We start from the raw sequence: 19,591 nt of genomic DNA on the forward strand, positions 1-19,591 counted from the left end.
ACAAACCTAAATTGCTGTCATCTCACAATCTGTACTGCACTTAACTGGAAAGTAAGATCAGGCTGATGCACACGTGTAGGGAACACACGCATGCTGCCCACCCGTGCAGAGAGACAGCTCACCTTGGACGAGACGATCCTGTTATCGCAGAACTTCTGTGCCACGTATGCATCTGTTTCCGAAACTGTCCGGTGCCCAACCACCACGGTGCGCGTACCAACCCGCTTCTCCTCCCCGGCACACTGTTGGGGCAATGGGAAAGGGAAAATTTAGCTTCTGTCTCAAAAAAAAAAATCTAATATTTATATTAACAGCTTATAGCTTCACCATGTTGCTCTTCAATCCACTTCTCTGCCCCATCAAAAGCAGGAAGACCGAGAGAATAATTCAGAGACACCAAGGCAAAGCTGAGCCAGCAGCCCAGGAACCCCACTGCTGCCAGCCATCCACCCCCAGCCCCCGTGGCTGTGTGGAGACCCCCTCCTGCACACATCAAACCCTTCCTCATGCCAGCACAGACTGCACAAAAGCAGTTTTAGCTCTGGGGCTCAACAGGCTCCAGGCTTCTCCCCAAGATCCCACAGAAGGTGGGAGCTGCACCCTCCTTTGCGCTTTTCTCCTGCCAAACCCTCAAGCCCGCCTGAAACATCTCCCTGCCTCCCTTGGGCATACAGACTTCAGACTGAACTTAAAAAAAGGTGTATTTCTGCTGGTTTTGCATCCAAAGTAAAAACACAAATAATGAAGCAGACAGTTTCACATCACAAGCTCACTGCCTGGAAAGCCTATTTTATAAGAAAAAGCATACATTTTAATTTTTATACACACGCCAGTCATGTCAACAGAACGTCAGGAGAATTAATGGCTCGTCTCCTCAAGCGGCCGATCACTTCAGCATCATTTGTTCTGCACAGGGGCAAAAGCAAGCACGCAGCCCCCATGTGCATCACCCCCGTGAAGGCCAAAAGAAAAATGGATTAAGGCACAAAGCTGGAGGCAGCCTCAGCACACCCGGGCATCTCCAGGTCACCCCTGGCTGTTGGTGCACCCTGCTGCCGGGTCACACAGCACAGGAGGAGCAATCCTGCTGCTTGCTTTGCCTGTGTAAGTTCGTTTGGTGTTGGGTTTGTGGTTGTTTTTTGGTTTGCTTTTAAAGCAGAATGAGATGTCACAAGGGAATGATAACCTGTTGTCACAGTGTCACAGGGGCTTAACGACAGGCCCTTCGCTCAGCAGTGGCCAGGGGACAGATAAGAGAATACCAGGAAGGGAAGTATTTATAGCCTGGCAGATCCGGGTCAGGCGAGGGAAGAATCCGTGGAAGCCAAGCACCAAGCAGTGCCTGTGCACCACAGACACCTTGATGCCAAACCTCAGTGTCCGTGCATGGGGTGCAGGACTCGCTGTGGCACAAACACACATCCCTGGAGCAAGGCAAGAGATACCTACAGCCTCTCCCTCCCCGGGGCATCTCTCCCAGCCCTGCCTGTCTCAGGATGCCTCTGCCCAGGTGGGCATCGCCTGCCTTCAAGGCCTTCTGCTAAAATAAGGTGATGGAGAGAGGAGCAGCAAACAGCACAAGAGAGCCGCTCACAGGTAGCTTCAGCCGAAACCAAGACGGCTCAACACAATGGGATTAAAATAGTTCTGTTATAACCACAGTTCATAACTGTGGTTATGCAGGTTACAAGCAAAGTATTTTGTCCTTCCGACACCCTGACTCCCAGCAGTAGCACCAGACTGACACCAGGGTGTGTTTTGCGGGGTTGGACTTAAAATTATAAAGTGAATTTAAAATACCCGTTAAGAGGATATGGAATGGGGGGGAAAAAAGGGGGCCTTATTAGACCAGGCTGAGGTTTTCTTAGAATTAGGTTTGGGGATTTTAAAACATGAGCAGGAAAGAATTTGTCACTGTTCATAGTCCAAGGGCATTATCAGGCGGCAGGGCTGCTGAAACACCAGCAGATGTTGTCTGTACTCCCATTCATTCCCAACCCTTGATCCTGTTTGTTTTGCAGCCCTACCAGGGCAGGTGCCAAAAATGCAAAGGATGCAGAGGAGCAGAAGCAGCCGGCAGCCTCCCACCTCTGCCACACAGAGGGACTCCCAAAATGGGATCAGGCTGGCAGCCAGGGCGAGCCTTCAGCTCCAGCCTCCCAGCTTCCCCTCACCACATGCTGGGGTTGGGGGAAACAGCACATCGTCTGGACCAGCAACCTCACCAAAAGCCAGGAGCTCCCTGCCTCGCCTGCTGCAGCAGCAGCCCCACGCTGCTGGGAGAGCACCGGGAAACCCAAGAGAGGTGAGGATTTGCCAAACAAATGGCTGAGCACAAGGAGCAGAGGCTGGGAAAACTCCCCCGGAAAAATCTACAAATGCAGTTACTCTGCAAGATTGTTGGTATTTAGCTATGGAAAACATGGAATATGGAGTGTGCAATGCCCCGCAGCAGAGGAGATCCAAAATCCTAGTTATGGTGTGTTAACTAAGTTAACCAAGTCCAAAAAACGGAGCCAAAAAATGCTTAGGATAAACACGAGCTGGCCGCTCACCTTTGCTGTCAGCCCTGGGGCAGCGGCCATGCATGCAGGGCAGCACACACAGCAGCACACCATAGGGAATTCGGGTGGGCATCTCTCTTCTAAATATTGTTGTAACACAACCTGCCCGTACCTTACAGTGGCTATTTTAACCGAGATTGACTGACGTTATGGAAAGCCCACGTATTGCCATAAGCAGCAGTTCTGAAAAAAAAGGCATCAGGGACAATAGCTGTTTTCTTACCTTGTCCAAATTCTAAAAGCCTATCTATCTGTCAATAAGCCCATGACAGGTCAATTGAGGCTTGGCATTTTGCTACCACATTTTTTTTTTTTTGGATGAGTTAGAAACAGGTACTGTCTGATGGCAATGGTCCAGGGCATGGCTGGGGCTACAATAGTCTGTGGATGCGGCTAATTAACAAACGGCATTTATGACTTGAAGCACTCAGAACACAAACTCGAGCCAGAGGGATTAGGTTTGCAGCTCCCAGCGCTCCCTAAACCCTCAGCCTGAATTTGGGCAGGCCTCCCTTGGAACCTCTTTCCCTCTCCATCTGTGCAACTCCCACCTCTCTTCTGCCCTTCCCACTCAAACCGTGACTCCGACAGGGCAGGCGGGCTCGGGGGGAGCCGGGAGCAGCACCCAGGAGAGCCCCTTCTTTGCCAGGTCCCCCACACTTGTGGACATTACTGCAGCACCAGTACAGGGCATGGCAACGGTAACCTTGGCAAAAATGAGCAAACCTGGGTAAAAATTAACGGAGTAACCCAGTTCAGCACAAGATGAGCTTGTGCTTCACGGAAATGGGCTACAGAAAACAAGAAGGGAAAACGAGTGGCTCTGCTGCCTGCTTTCCTCATGTTCAGAAAAATAAGTGGTAAATCAAATGTGTTGTTTGTTTTTTTTTTCCCCACTATAGTGGCAGCAAGCACCTCAACCAAAAAATTAATCAAAAGGAATTCCTTTCATGTGTGCTGGAGATATCTTCAAGCCACAGAGTAAAGACAAATAACTCACAGAAACAGATCTAACAAAACCCACAGGCATTAAAAAAAAAAAGTCATCTGGTAAACCCTGAGATAATTATACTGTTCAAGTACAAAGCTCAACCATTTGAATGAAATCACAGCTTATATTAAATATATGCAGAAGAAAGATTAAATCACATTACTTGGCTTAGATCTCATGAATAGTTTAAAGTCTAATCTCTCCTGTATTGTTCCATTTACCACAGAAGTAGTGGAGAAGGCAACCTGATTTACAAAAAAAACAAACAACAGCAAAAATAACAATTCCCAAAACAGCCTGTTCTGTTTCATTTATTCGCTGAACCAAGAAAAACACACGTACGATTTTAAAAAGCTTCCACAAATTTAACATAACCTCCCCAAACCGTCAGGCAGCCTGAAAAAAGTCGCTCAGCACGCCGACTCCCCCGCCCGCTCGGTCCTGGTGCCCAACCGATGTATTTTTAATTGAAATTCTCCTTGCCAATTTTTATATTACTCTTTGTACTTAGTCATTTCTCTGCGAGTACAAGCCATGCTTTGACACAACGCTTAATAATTCAGCAGCGAAGGCTCTGCTTACCCACACGGACCACATGTTAGGCAGCCCTCCTGATTTATGGAGAGAACTCCATCGATCCGAATCAATCGCACCCTCCCCTACATCTGCGGGAGAGAGCTGATAACCTCAACAGTCCCCGGGGGAAAAAAAATGCTGCATTTCAAACACTGAGAGCCCATAGGTCCAGAAGAAAGTCAGCTGAAGCTTAGCAAAGCTCGGGGCGGGCTTGCTCTGGTTGATGCCCAGGGGAGCAGGGCACAGCCTGCCTGGGCTCACTGTTGGTGAGGTGACTTCTGCTGGGTGTCCTTCAGGGGAGCAGGGATGGCCAGTACCATAGGACAGCAAAATGCTGGTGTTTAAACAAGTGCCCTTTCAACACGAAGGCTAAAGCTCCTATGGATGTTTTCAGCGGGGAGAGAACAGTGACGGCACGGGGCAAACCAGCTCCAGAGGGGTGCTCAGTGGGTCCGTCCCGCCAACCACCAGACCAAGCAGAACAACACGCAGGAGCAAAAGGCATGGAGAAAGGACCAACAATCCTTGACCATGAGTGAGGTCAGCGTGGTCAACACGTAACCATGCTGCGACGGGGCTTGACTCCCAAACCCTGCCCTTTGTCCCCACCAGGAATGACGAGGCGTGCTCTAGCAGAGCATCACCTACTCAAATCGCCTTTTTCTTAATGAAAGTCCGTGCACAGCCAAGTGACACAAAGGGACCCAGCCAGGCAAGCCCGTTCCTGCCTCTTCTCTGCTCCAAGGACGTGCCGCCTTGCTGCACGCACCCATGGGTAGGTCACTGCCACCTTCAGCAAGGACAACGGGCTGGAGAACAGCAGAGCCCAACTGGCCGAGTTTCCCAGAAAAGCTAACTTTGCAGATAAAGCCAGCATGAAAAGCCCGGAGAGCAACACAGGGTGGAGAGAACAGGGGAAAAGGCTACTTGAAAGATTTAAGAAGGGCGGAGGGAGGAAATCCAAACTTTTTTTTTCCCCAGATAGAAACTTTACAGGCAGCCAGCCCTTTCCTGGAGCAGAGGAGCACAGCCCAGCCTCCGGGGAGCATCGCACACATGGGCGGCAGCGCCAGCGGCACGGGTCCTGTCCCAGCCACTGCTAAGAGCACACGGGGAAGCGAGCTGTGCCAGACAGCCTGGAAATAGAGCACTTATAGCTTTGATTAATCTGCCGCAAGAGGAGCCAGAGACAGGCAGTGACCCTTATTTCTCCTAATGATAGCCCCTTGCTGTGTTACCTGCTACAAGAGCAGGAGCCAGGAGACGTGCCTCTCCTCCCCTTGGCTGAGGGGTCACCATCTCATCAGCACACACTGGCAAGTGGGGAAATAAGAGAGTGGAAGAGACTATCCTCTGAAAACACAGAAGGATGGATGGACAGACACAGTGCCCCTAGCACCCAGGAGGGGCAGCTGGTTGGATGCATCCCCTCACAGTCCTCAGTTACCATCCGGAAAATCACCCAGGAGAAATGGGTCATCTGCAGACCTGGCTCATCTGGGCCTTCTGCAGACACTGCGCATCCACAGGGTGGTGACACCGGTCAGGAATACAAAGGATCACCTCGTGGCTCCCAGCCCAGCCGGGGAGACATGGGGCAGAGGGTGGAAAAAGCTCTGCCCAGGCCCAAGGGACAGAGCTGGCAGCAGTGGTGCCCAAGTTACCGGCTCTCACAAATCACTTGCTTCCTCTGAAAGTGCTACATTACCGGGCAAACCCAGTCCCCTCCTTTCCTGGCATCTTGGAGAGCTTCCCCACAGACACGAACTGCTCTGTGCTAGCAGCTGGGGCACCACAGGGATCTCAGCCCTCGCCTACTGGCAAGTCAGCTCACCGCACGTCCCGCAGGAGCTGCTGTCCTGCCCCTCGGTCAGCGGCTCTGCGTGGTCAGTTGCTGCCTTTTAATTAACTCTCTTCCTCCAAACCCGGTAGTTTGATTTACAGAAAGAGCCGGGAGGTTAGAAAAGGGCACGGTTTGTGCAGTCCCGAGTCCTACGTCCCAAGGGAGACGAAGCACCATCCCCTCCGCAGGGATGAAAAAGCCTAAGTGCTTTTTGGGTGCTTTTTTGCCAATCCACGAATCACACAACACTGCATTTTTCCCAGCAAATATGCCACATCGTCTGTAATTATAGCTTCAGTTCAGCAGCTATTCGCAGAAAGTCGGGGTAGTATGTGATGCAGAAAGCCAAACAGACCAAAGCCAGCAGATACTGACTGGGAAAGCATTACTTAATTGATGCTATTTTGTGGAAAGTATGTTGCTACTGTTCAAACACAACCACTGCCCTTTGGAAGTTTTCAGGACCTCAGCTCTTCCCCTGCCCTGCTGGCAGCTGGGGTTACGAAACCCTCGTTTCACAGTGCTGCAGCATTTTATTTTTTTTTTTGGCAGACCAAAATAAAAGTTCGACCAGCATGCTGCTGGCATCTCAAATTCAGCATCACAGGAACACTCCAGAGCAGAGAACAGAAAAAGGCTTTTGAACAAGAGCCTAAACGCTTTTGCAGCAGTCACAAAGAAAATATAGCGAGGTCTTCTCTCCTTCGGACCTCTTTCCTCTCCGTTCCCCAGCTCAAGCTGTGCACACACGTCTGCTTGTGGAGCAGCTATTTTAGAAAGGCAGCGAGCTCGTCAGAGCACAGGCAGTGATTTGCCCTGACAAAAATTAGTGTAAGAGCAAAGTGGAAAAAAGAAAGCTCCAAGTTTGCAACTGTCAGTGCTTGCATCAGCCTGAAGAGCTATAATTTGCTGGTTTTCTAGTTGTTTTCTGTTCCTTCAAAAGCCTGAGCTCTTCGGTTATAGAAGCAAACAAACAACAAAATCTGAATGCCACGTTATGCTTCTCTGCTTGGTGACACTTCTTTAACCCCGTGCCCCTGTTCCAGCTCTGCCAGCGGTTCAGAGGTGGGCTGCAGGTGAGCAGCCCCTGTGCACGTGGGGGGTTCGGGCATAGCCCCCCGGTGAGAGCAGCCAGGGGCACAGCTGGCTCTCTCTGACTGCTCCATATTAAGTTCTTCCCCCTCCACACAAGCTCAAGCTGTTGCGTTCTAACCTGCCTCTGCTGTTCCACAGGAAAACATTTCTACAGAAGTAACATGGGGAAAAAAAGGGGGATGAAATGGAGAGATCACCTGGCTCAGCCCTCGCTCCCAGGCAGAATCAGCTCCAGGTGCCCCAGACCCCATCCGCAGTATTTTCTCCTCCGGGTCACTACAGCAACCAGATTTCTCCTCCAGGCTGCACACGCAGCTACACTAGGCAGCGGAGCAGTGCAATTAGCCCAGCGAGAGAGAAACCCTCAACACGTGGCCTATAATTGTTTATCCTCAGGAAATCCTTTTGGCTCTTGTTCCTGTCAGGCTGGGTAATGCAGCCGCAGAGTCACTCCAGCCCAGCACACGTTATCCCATCTGCAGCAGCAGGATCTGACAGAGCCCCCAGGCTGAGCACAACCAGCTGTACGGCAGCCGGGGGGGAAGAAATCAGCTCATGCATGGGAACCGAAACCTCCCGGAGCAGGGGACTGAGCCAGCTGCTTGTAGGGATGCTGGTGCATGGCCGTGGGTGCCAGGCTCAGCGCACGAGGGCTTGCGGTGCAAATCAGCCACGGCTGCGGAAGCCAGTGGGGTGCGGGCTGGACTGCTGTGTGTAGGAGAGCGGGGCAGGAGCCTGGCTGGGACATGGCCCCGGTGACTCACGGCACATGCAGCCCAGCCATTCCCACCCTGCCTGACCCAAAAGCCTCTTTCCATAGGCAGGGAAAGGAACAAGGGCGCCGTTATCCTCCCCGTTATCAAGACAAGTTCCTTCACACGCGAGGTTTCCTCTCCCTGTGCATCCGAGCTTCCCACCCGGCACTTACCGGAATGGTATCTGTCAAGTGGAAAGTCCCACTTCCATCCATTCAACTTCATTGGAAGAAGCCACCCTGCAGAAAGCGCTCAGAACGAGGTACTCCACAAAATTAATTTGCCCGACGCAGGGACGGCAGCCCTCTGGCCATCGCAGCCAACCTCACCGCGCTCCCTCCCTGAGCAAACATTCACCAGAAAAGGTGAGCTGGAAGTAAGGGAAAGGGGGGGGAAAAAAAAAGCAACCCCCTTCCACAACTCAGAGAGCAAAAACCCAGCATGCAAACAGCGCTCTCCGTGCTGGTAAATCAACGCTGCATCCGAGGCTGGGCTGTGCAGCCCCGGCCGAGCATCCTGGCTGCCCCAGCCCCGCAGGACGTTACATCACCGCCCAGCCCCAGCGGCCGTGCTTTGTTCCAGCCCCGGGGAGGAATTACAGGGAAATCATCATAAAAGATGGCAGGGCTGCTCACGAAGTGGATTTTTTTTTTTTCCCCTTCATTTAATTTCCCGGCAGTGAGATTTTCCCCTCCCTCTCGCCACCAAGCCAATTGAAACGCAGGCAGCGGAGCACAGCTTCACCGTAGTCTAGCAGCACTTAATTTTTATTACTGCTGAAAATAGCCTGGATCGCAACAGCAAAGCAATGTTTTATATCATCTAGTCCTGCTTGTTGCACACCTTACTCAGCTTTTACGTATCCTGTATTGTTCAAGAAAAAAAAAAAAGTGCTTGTTTTGCAGATCTGTGCATTTGCCACAATATTTCAAAAAATATTTATCTATCAAGTAAGTGTTGCCACTGTTTTCTACTTCATGATAGGCTTATAAAATGTTATAAGTGGTACACGGCATACTTTAAGATAAGGCCAGGTAAGACAACTGCTTGCCTATCCTTTGAAGATAAACAGAAAGAATTTACCAGCCCCTCCAGACATAGCCCTACGAGAGCAAGACTGGGGCTGGATCAAGGACTCTTCCACTCACAAATCCTGCAACCTTCGGCTGAAATCACCGAGAAAAAGCCTACAACAAAGCATTGCTTGTTCAAGGCTACAGAAAAGGCATAACAGGAATCTTGGTCAACAAAAGTAACAAGCCTGGTTCACCCCCAAAATGCCCCACCAGGTGCTTAGCCTTGATTTCAGCTGCAGGAGAAAAACAAAAAGCCCTTTCCAAACAGCCATATCAAAGATAAGTGCATTAACCTTTCATTAAGGAGAACGGAACAAATGTCTCTGAACTACAAATGCTATCAATTACAGCTTAATGTCAGGAGTGGGCATGATTTTTTAGACTAAACTGGCTTCAGTTGAAATTCTACCTCAAACAGAATGACTGAAGTTCTGAAAAAATGCCTGCGGTCAGCAAGATGCAACAGGTCCCCCAAAAAGACAGCTGAACTTACTGCAAATCACAACTTTTAGATATTGCATAATAAGCTAAAAAAGCCATTTACAGAGTACTGGTTCTGAAGAGCAGCCGTGCTCTCTCAGCAGAAAGCACCGAGATGCGAGCACGGCCAAAAAGGAGGCAGCTCCTGTTTTGTATGGTTACTGCTCCACCAGCCTGCCCCCTTTACTGCCTGACGGCATGACGTGATGAGCAACAGCACTGGTGAAAGTGGGCGAAAAAAGCCAACACCAACAAAAACCAAACACCAACCAACAGACAAAAAAGAAGCGAAGTCACATCCCACAGCAGCCAGGCTGAGCCGTGCAGGGCGCCCCTCCCATGCAGCCAGGGATCAACCTGAAGAGCTAACCCCAAATCACTTTCAGCTAAACCCCTCAGGGAGGCACATCCCCTGCCAGCACACAAACTGAGGCTTTACTAACGGTTTCATTTCTGAATGAGGAAGGAGAGGAGGAAAAACCCGCCCCTGACTGATACCTTTGTACCAGCCCCATCCTTTGCCCGAGCTGCACAGGATGCAACCCGAGTGGTGCCCTGCACCAGCCACCAGCATTCACCAACCTGGATTTCAGCTAAACCGAAGAAGAACCCATAAGCAAATACATCTATTTATTTATATTTAATGCATCTATATTCATATATACTTAATGCATGTATATTTAATGCAGAAAGATTTTTTAAATGCACATCTCTATTGACATCTGGGAGTGCAATCCTGGGGAGTTTCACTCGGAGCCGCTGCAGACGGTCAGCAAACGGGCCCTGCATGGCCCAGCCATGGGGCAGGAAGATGCAGCCCTGCAGAACAGGACCAGGACATTTCGCTGTACCCCCACACTACACACCAGTCACAGGGAGCCTGGCCTGTGGCAGCTCTCACATGCACAACCCGATCCTGACACACCACCACAGCGACTCACGTTCATCCCACAAAGCACACTGATTTGCAGGGCTCTGTTTTGTGCTATTTCAATTTTTGAAAGGTTAAACTACTTTTAAAGGACTCGCTCTTACTGCAGTATTACTTGTACTCATGAAATTACTGGCCAGCTCCTCGTTTTTCTATGTATTTTTCAAGAGTCAGCTTGCACCGTGGACCCCCTGCAGCAGGACAGGACCACCTCCTCCCTGCCCAGCAGCAGGACACTTGGGCACTTCACACCCATACACTTCAGCAGCAGCTCTATGCCCTCGAGAAAGCACAGGACAGACACTGCTGAGGGGCTCTCATCCCCACAACAGTGGCACGAGGTGTTTTCTGCTCAAGAAAGTTCCCTGTTTCAATTACAGTCTCTGACTGCTGCAGCATGACAAGATACAATAAAGCAGAAGAGTACAGAACATTTTGAAAGCCAACTTATTGCTATTGCAGCAACTTCACATCCAGGACAGTCCGTGAAAGGAGATTTTAAATGCGTATTGATGTTTTTCCTTCTCACTTGTGACGAAGCCACTTTAAAGGAAGCTTCTAGATAACTTTCTGGTCACAACCTGGTGGTGCTGGGATCCCTGAAGGCGAAGTCCAAAATCCACAGGACCATCTGCCACCACCCTAACCACATGCCCAAAGGAGGAAAATACAGAAACAATGCTGTGTTGTCTTTTATCCCCTTCTTGCTTTACAAAATCTGTTCCCATGCGCTCATATCCCACTGTCCACTGGAAGCACAGTGGTTAGAGAGCAGCAGGGCTGCACTGCATTAGTGGAGCCATCCTGTTGAGAGGGTGCAGAGCCACAGGAGAGCAAAGCTACAGCAGAGTACAGAGCATCATTGTGAACAGAGTTAAATCCAGTCGGTGGCTGGTCACAACCAGTGTTCCCCAGGGCTCATTACTGGGGCCAGTTTTAATAGTTTTATCAGTGCTCTTGATGAGGGGATCGAGTGCAACCTCAGAAAGTTTGCAGGTGATACCAAGTTGGGTGGGAGCACTGATGTGGGCAGGAAGGGCCTGCAGAGAGATCTGGATGGGCTGTATCCAGTTGTATGGCATTCACCAAGGCCAGGTGCGTGTGCTGCACTTGGGTCACAACAACCCCATGTGCTGGGGTAGGTTCAGGGAAGAGCAGCTAGGTGTGCAGAGGAGAGCAACAAAGCTGGTGAAGGGCCTGGAAAACGAGCGTTATGAGGAGAGATTGAGGAAGAGTGCCCGGGCAGTTCACTCTGGAGAAAAGGAGTCTGAGGGGAGACCTCATGGCTCTCTGTAACTGCCAGAAAGGAGGCTGCAGAAAGCAGGGTGTCAGTCTCTTTTCTCAGGTGACAAGAGATAGGATGCAAGGCAAACACTCAAGTTGCACCAGGGGAGGGGTAGATTGGATCTCAGGAAGAGTTTCTTCATGGAAAAATGTGGTTATAGGTAAGGACAGGCTGCCCAGGGAGGCAGTGGAGTTACCATCCCTGGAAGTATTTAAGACACGTGGATGTAGGAACATGGTTTATTAATGGACTTGGTAGTGTTAGGTTAATAGACAGACTTGATGATCTTGAGGGTCTTTTTCAACCTCAATGATTTTGATGTTATTGTTGCCATAAGTGACTTAGCATCACCCCTCCCAGTCCCCAGCCACAGGACACGCTCTGATGGGCACAGTGTCCCAGAGGCAAGGAGCAGTCTGAGCACGGCATGCTCCACCACAAATCACTGCCACAGCGCTCACAATTAACAGAAGCACAATGGTGTGAAACTCCACAGCAGCACCTGCTCATCCCCTGCAGGAACAAGAAGAGCCACAGCTGCACACCCCAAAGCTGGTGGTGGTCACAGCCCTACAATCTCCTAGTAATTCAAATGGTGGAGACCAAGCAAGGCACTGCCTATTCACCAGAGATGAGAGGAGCAGAGGTTGCAGATGACAAGCGCAGTTCTCCCAGCTGGCCTGTGCTGGTATTTAATCATTTGTAGAGATCAAAGCTCAAATCTCCTGATGCAAGTCCACTGGCTGAGGAGAGAACCAAGCAGCTAAAGTCCACAACTTGTGTGCTTTCAGTGGGCTGCAGCACCGGGGAAACTGCTGGGCAAAAACCAGCCCATCCTTCCCACTGCTAGGCCTCAGCAAGCACAGAAATATTTCCGAGATGAAGTACCAGGAGAAGCGGTGTTCAACCTAAACTCACACATAAGGTAATGTCTAAGCTCACCTCGGGACAGATCGTGCCAGCAGAGCACAAGGGTTGCAGCCTGCTCCTGCCCTGACCCGTCAGCGGGGCCGTGGTGGACACTTTCCAGCAGAGGGCCACCGACGGGTGCTGGGAAAGCTCTGCGGCTCCCACCAGCCTCACCACATCCCAAACACAATTAAATACCAAGAACTCCCTTGAAAAATCCCCCAAGATAACATTTTCTGGGAAAGACAAACGGCTTAGCAGCACACTTGAATGACCCCTCTTCCAAGTTTCTTGGGAGACAGATAATCCACCCTTCCTAGGCAGCGTGACCCAAGGGCTACCTCCTGCCTGCAGAAGTCCTCCGACCGCACGCAGCATCCTGGGGAACTGACAGCCAGCAGCGGGGGCTTCTGCACATGGCATCCTGGGGGAAGGATGCTCCCAGGCAGCCAGCTTGCACGGCTGGAAGCGCGGTCACTGGCTGCACACCCCTTGTTTCAGGGCATTCTCAGGCAGCTTTACTTAAGCTAACATTTCAGCATTAAGCCAGCCTCCCCTGCAGCGAGGATATAAGCCGTTACAGACAGAAAGCAGGAGCTTTAATCAGAAAGGAAGTGCATAAACCAAGGGCAACAGGATGAAATTAAAGACAAGTCTGAAAACCCTGCTATTAATAGACGGCCTGTCTGCTTTTACGATTTCCATTGTTAAAAGCAAATTGCCGTGCTTACGGATGCAATTCAGTGCGAAGCAAAGCTCCAAACCTTGTCTGTACAACCCAGCAAATCACTGTTATTCTTTGCAAAATACCAACTGGAGACAGAAAGGGTTTTAAGTGAAGAATAAAATACAGCCCCTGCACACATCTAGATCTCAGCAGAAAAGTTGCTATGCACAATGGACTTCAATTGGTAGCACCACTTTACCACCAGTGCTTGACCTGTGCTGCCCAGCCCCTCCTCACAGTAGTTTCTTACCTCTCTGGACTTTAACTATACACTTGAACACTTCCATACAGCTGCTTGTCCGAGGCTGTTTTTCTTTGTTTTGTTTGAATTTATTTATTTTTAGCCAAATGGTTGAGCTATTTCTGGGACGATAAGGCTCCAGTTAGGAGCTTTGCAATTTTAAAGAGAAACTGTTACAGGAGTTTGAGAAACTCCTGTTTTCCAGGGTATGGACCTTGATAGGGGACTTCAGGCCTGGAAAGAACCATCTGCAGCTGGCAGGCACCGACCCAAAGCAGTGATGCTGTTGCAAGCAGGAGGCTGCTCCCAGCTCTCACACTTTTAGGGAGCACGGGGCCTCTTGGGGCTGCTCCCCATGAGCAGGCTGCGCCCCAGCAGCAGGTGGGAGCCTCTCTCCCTGGTGTCCATAAGCACATTTCCAACAGCCTTCCAGGGAGCAAAGTCCCACCTTGCATCAGATAACAGCGGATATGGCAGTACGACATACCCAAAAGCAGGAGCTGGGAAAAATGGGGCTCACTGCTTGACCGAACAGGTCTGCACCGTGGGAGAGCAACACACTCCCCCGCATTCAAAAAAAAAAAAAAAAAACACAAAGGGAAAAGCAGGAGCCCCAGCATCACGAGCCATGCCAGCCCACGTGGCTGTCCCACTGCACTTGTTCCTTATTTCTAGCTTCCCGATTTGAGACTCCAGTGTCCTCTCTGCGGTAACACGCAGCCTGCGCTGTGGCTGCTGCCGGCAGAACTCACCCTGAGCCATGAAACCGCCTTATCACGTTAAGGACACTACAAGATAAACTCCAGCAACAAAGCTTTTATTCAGGAGAAGTTAGTCGCTTCATTAGAATCCATGCTCTCTTGAAGCATGGGATTTAGTCAAGCAGAACTGCCACTCGGTGTCACAGGGACACCCCGCAGCGCCGCATGCCCAGACCCAGCCTTCGCTGCTTGCAGGTTTTTGTCACTTTAATGAGAGCAAAATGCTCGACTTGGCAGTCGTACACAAGGTATTTGACACGCAGCCTCGCTCTCGAGGTGCTAGCACAGCAGAATGGGAAAAAAAAAAAAAAAAGTGATTCTCAAGACTTCTTCCTCCTACCTCTGCTCCTCTTTATTAGAATAGGAACTGCAGTCACACGCTGTAGTGTTTGGTTCGCACTATTTCACAAAAAAAGCAAGTGTGAAAGAAAACCGCAGATGTGCTCCACGTCCCGGAATAGACTATTACATATTTGCTGCAAAAACTCGAGATAAGCATGTAATGCAGCACCCTCCGCCCCACGTGCTCCGGCACAGTTTGCACTCCCACACCCCCCAGAGCCGGGCACGGCTGAGGGCAGCAGCACCCTGCTGCTGCGAAACCTGCCCCCCTGTGTACACAGGGGGGTTATTTTCCTTCTAAGAAGGGACTTTGGGCTTTTTCCTCATTTTCTGCTTTTTCAGTGCATCTCTGTGGGGCACTGCTCTCCTGCAAAGCATCAGGTGAGACCGGCCCCAGGAGCAGCACCCACCTGCCCCTGCTCCTTCCCACTACTGCAGGAGCCCCACAGCTTCCCAGGCAGGATCTAATCAGCCCATCAACCTCTGGCACACGCCTCTCAGAGTCAACACATGCCTTCTCCCAGGCCTTTCTTCTGTCTTTGTTCTTCCCCAAAGGTGAGAGGGGCTGGGCAGCAACAGCTTCGGTGACACAATGGGACAAAACGCTCCGATCCCAGGGTTTTGTGCCCTGGGGAAGGTGGAGGAGCCTCAGGGCTCTGGGTGTGTGGGGCAGGGCAGCAGAAATGCACCCAGGCTGCCCCCACCCAAACCTTGCAACACCAGACTTCCCCTGCACACTCCCCTGTTGTAGGTTTAACGCCAGCAGCGGGCAAAACTCAGCCTGGGGGACGCAGAGCAGGTGGTGGAGCACAGCCAGGGCTGCACGGAGGGGAGCGGGCTGGCAGCCACAGGTGATGAGCCCGGCTCCTGCACACCCATCCTCTGCATCCCCGCTCTGCAGCAGCCTGCACGCGATTTTGTAATTAAATAAAATGAGCCCCAGATGGAAAACCTCCACATTAAAGCAGCGCTACGCACGCAAATTAGAAGTAACAGCCTGCTACAAGGGCTGCACAAAGCAAACCCGGTTACCTTCCCTCTCCAATAACAAGCAGCAGCCTGGCCTCAGGCACTGCACCAGGGACACGCGAGGGACAGGCTGCTTTTCCAGCGACAGGCTGACTTTCCTGAGCTGTGGGCTGCTAGCAGCCATGTGGCAGAGGCAGGACTGAGACCCAGGGAGGAGGCAGGTGAGACATTATCATCACCAACCTGCAGGAAGACAAAGACACGATAAAATTGGTTTGACTGCACAAGGGAGTCCTTCTTAAATAAAAGCAAACGTTCTAAGAGCCAACAACAACAGGGTCATGAGTAATTTCTCTGTCTGGGTTTCTTCATTTGTTCTTACAAAGTTCAAACCCGTGCTAACCCCGCCACATTGGCAATCCAGATTCCCCGCCTGCCAGCCACAGCCTCATAGCTGTGGCCCGGAGGTATGGCTGTCTGCAACTTCAGAAGAATCCAGGGAAGGTAATTAAGAGAAAAGCACGTTATCTTTGATCCGCCACACAGGGACCTGCGCCTCCAACCTCCAGGCGCGCTGGGAGGAAGCTGCTGCTGCTCATGGACCTGCTGCGCTCACCCCACTGTGCGTGGAGACCTCCCCTGGTTGCCATCACAGGCACCCCATCCACTTCTGCAGCCTTCCCACTAAAGGGATGCACGCAGAGCTAGGCTATAAGTGAGACCCCAATGCCAAAATCTGTTCGCAGAAGATAATTGAAGTTGTATTTCTAGTTGACAGTATCTCCTTAAAGTGGATTAACCGTGGCAATCCAATCCTGCCTCCCCACAGCGGTCCTGTCCGATTCTCATCCTGACAGCAGTGACCTCACTGGTGTAAACTGAAGCTCAGAAACCAGTTTGTTCCTGCAGGAAGCACACATCTGTATCCTGGAGTAGCAGCACAGCCCCTAACACACATCTCCCCTCTCGCTCTGTCAGCATCCCGTTTCGTACCCTATGCAGGATAAGGAAGTTTATAGAAGGGAAAAACAGAACCACGGAATGGCCATGTTGGCACGGCAAGAAACATTCATCACCCATAAGCTGTGAAATACACCTGAAAACCATATGTTTGATATCCATTAGCATTTACGAGCCTCTGGCAGAGGCCACACCGGGGAGAAGCGACACCATTTGTCAGAGGATCGTTATGGACACCTCAGTGCCAGATCACCTTCAGCCCTCAGTAACTGCAGTGAGTTTCCCGCAGTGCCACAGCCCAAGCGTCTCTATGCCCTGTGCTGCCCATGCACTCGGCCACGGGGCTGAGGGCACCCCTGTGGCCTCTGGGGAGATGCACATGGAGCCCTCTCCTCCCAGGGAGCAGGAGGGGCCCTGACTAACCCAGACGGGCTGGGGACAGGGCAGAGCAGAGCCACTATCTGCCTGAGTCCTGGCCGCGTTGGCGGGGACGTGCACCTGCCTGATAACAAGCACAGCACGCTGCCACTCTCATTGTACTTGCAAAGCTGGGAAAGGCGTTCAACAGCCTGCTGCCCCTGAGCTTTAGCAAAGGCCTCCTATTCCTTCATGCATGAGGATGATACCACCAGGCACCCAGGGATCCCACCGCCACCTCTGCAGCTCCCCAGCACCTGCCTACACCAGGCAGCCACACAAAGGAGCTTTTAGCTGAACTCGGTAGCACCAGAAGCTGCTTCAGACCTCAAGTACCTGCTGATGTGCGTTAGAGAAAGCCTCCGAGTAGGTACAGGTAGGAAAAGCACAGCAGCAGGCAGAGCTAAGCCTCAAGTCAGGAACTTGGGGCACGGAGATCAGGTGTGATGAATTTGTCCCTAGGGTTGTAAAACGCGAGCTGCATTTTCTGCAGGGGCTAACCCACAATCTTGAACTAAAACGCAACCTCAAAGTGCAAAAGACAGAAACCAACCATCTGTGCTCCCAGCGCTGCTGTCGTGCAACCTCCCGACTTCAAAGGGAAGCCAGCCCCTTGTGCTAAAAGCACCAACAGCTCTCCCCAGACCATCCCCCAGTACAAGAACTCATTTTCCAGGGGCTTTGCCCCTCGCAGGCACATTGCCCTGGCAAACACCCGGGTGCCAGCAGGTGCAGGGTGCCTTGCAAGCAGCTCCCGGCCCCCACGGGTGTGTGTGTGTGTGTGTGTGTCCGAGCAGGAGCAGCCACGCACTGCGCAACCAGCAACAGCACGAAACACAGAGGAGCTGCCGAAATGATGTCAAAACGCCGGGTCCGCCACACTCGCTGCGGAAGAGGGAGGGAAAAAAATTAAAAAAAAATGAGTAATTACGGAGCCCGCTCCAAGCAGTGAGGTCACGGTGCGATCTCCGAGCAGCTCATGCGGCCCCGGGGGGGGGTGCTCGGCGTGTTAGCCGGGGACACGAGGCACTCAGCACCCAGCCGGAAAGCATGGGCTGCCACCGTGCACAGGGAAGTCCCTTTTCGGGGGAGAGAGAAAAAAAATGAAAAGATAAAAATATTTCTTTTTTTTTTTTTTCCCGAGGGGGGAGAGTGTGTTTTTCTTTTTTCTTTTTTTTTTTTTTTTTTTTTTGCAAAGAGGAAAAAAAACCCCTGGGCTCTCGCAGCAAAGCCTGGCACAAGCAGCACGAGGCCGAGAGCCGCCTCATGGCCCCGGCAATCCAACGCAGGGAAATAAAATCCCCCCCCCACCACCACCATCACCTCCAGCCCCCCGGCCCCGCACTCACCAGGCGGCTCAGGCTGCGGCGGAGCATCGCGGCAGCGCCCGGCTCGGCTCGGCCCGGCCCGGCTCAGGCTGCCCGCGGGCCCCGCCGCCGGCCGCGCACCATGCCCGCCGCGGGGCCCCGCCGGCCGGCCCGCTGCGGGCGCTGGGCTCGGTAGGGCGCTCCCCGGCCCGGCCCAGCTCGGCTCCGCCGCCGGGCGCTTTCCCCTCGCCCCCGCGCCGCTCTTTTGTCCGGCCGCGCCCGGGAGGCGGAACCGCTGTGCCCGGAGCAGCCTGGGAGCTGTAGTGCTGCGGGGAGCACAGCGCTGCCCACCCCCTTGCTCCGTCCTGAGCCCGCACGCAGCACACCCCCGGCAGGGCCACGCTGCTGCTGCCCCAGCCCCGGGGCAGCTCTCCCGTGCTGCCGCTACCTGCGAGAAAGCAGAGCCACGATAGAGGAAACCAGCAAACAATGCCGGGCGGCGCTGTAAAATAACGAGTGGAAGCCGAACACAGCAGCCGTGGCTGTTCTTGGAGGCTTCCCAGCGCTCTGCAGCGGGCAATGAGCTGATAAACGACGCCCAGCAAAACTTTAGGACCAGGCCCCTTCGTGCCTCCAAAGGCTACGTCCTACCAGGCTCACCCAGAGCAGAAATTCCCCCCCCCGTGTTTATCCCTGCAGGCGCGGTTATTCAGCTCCCTGTCATTAAGCTGGGAGGGGAAATTGGTCTCAGCAGCACCACAGGAGCAGCCCTGCAGCTACGCTTTACTTGCAAACCAGACGGGGAGCGTTTTGTACAGCATAGCCTGAAACGCTGCTGTCATCATCTTTAAAAGCTGCATTAAAATGCAAGATTCGGGCCGCGATACGGGATTAAGCAGCAGACAGTTCATTTTCCCCAGAAAGACGTCAGAGAAACCGAGGCCATCAGCACTCCCCCGCTGCTGCAGCCTGGCCCGGGGGCAGCAAAAACCCCTGGCTCAGCAGAAGCCGTCCAGGCACGGAGGAAGTGAGGCCATCCCCTGGGCTTCCCCACACCCCAAACAGCCTGAATTGCACTGCTCACGGCCTTCCCCAAAGCACCCTTCCCAAGGCATCCAGCCCCAGCGGACCCCCGACAGTGGGAGCACCTCGGCTGGCCTCAGATGCCGGGCAGGGGGCTCCAGGCAGAGGCAACGGAGCCGGGCAGAGCACAAGGATGCTGCACAGCCCCCTTGTCCTGCAGCCCCTGCTTTGAAGTGGGGGCACAGGCTCGCCCCCGCTGCTCTTGCACATAGCTCGGCAGGGCAAGAGGAGTCTTTGCTTCTCCTGCCACCCTGTGGCCGTTCCGAGGATGTCCTCGCG

At 52.4% G+C, this 19,591-nt stretch overlaps 1 protein-coding gene across 7 annotated transcripts in view; it reads right to left on the reverse strand.

Annotated features, from left to right (window-relative positions):
* The window catches only part of ATP11C (ATPase phospholipid transporting 11C), a 58,797-nt gene extending 40,469 nt beyond the window's left edge, over nt 1-18,328 (reverse strand). For 5 of the 7 annotated variants that reach the window (XM_032196312.1, XM_032196318.1, XM_032196317.1 and 2 more), the window contains exons 1-2: nt 7,998-8,443; nt 123-242 (exon numbers count right to left, since the gene is read on the reverse strand). In XM_032196312.1, the coding sequence (XP_032052203.1) occupies nt 123-242; nt 7,998-8,039 (162 nt within the window). In that variant the 5' untranslated portion in view covers nt 8,040-8,443. Of the gene's footprint in view, nt 1-122; nt 243-7,997; nt 8,444-18,271 lie in introns of those variants that run through there. The other 2 variants (XM_032196315.1, XM_032196314.1) reach the window with 2 other exon arrangements.
* Nucleotides 18,329-19,591: the final 1,263 nt, after the last annotated feature.

Source organism: Aythya fuligula, chromosome 13 (genome assembly GCF_009819795.1).
Source record: "Aythya fuligula isolate bAytFul2 chromosome 13, bAytFul2.pri, whole genome shotgun sequence".
Classification (NCBI taxonomy): domain Eukaryota; kingdom Metazoa; phylum Chordata; class Aves; order Anseriformes; family Anatidae; genus Aythya; species Aythya fuligula.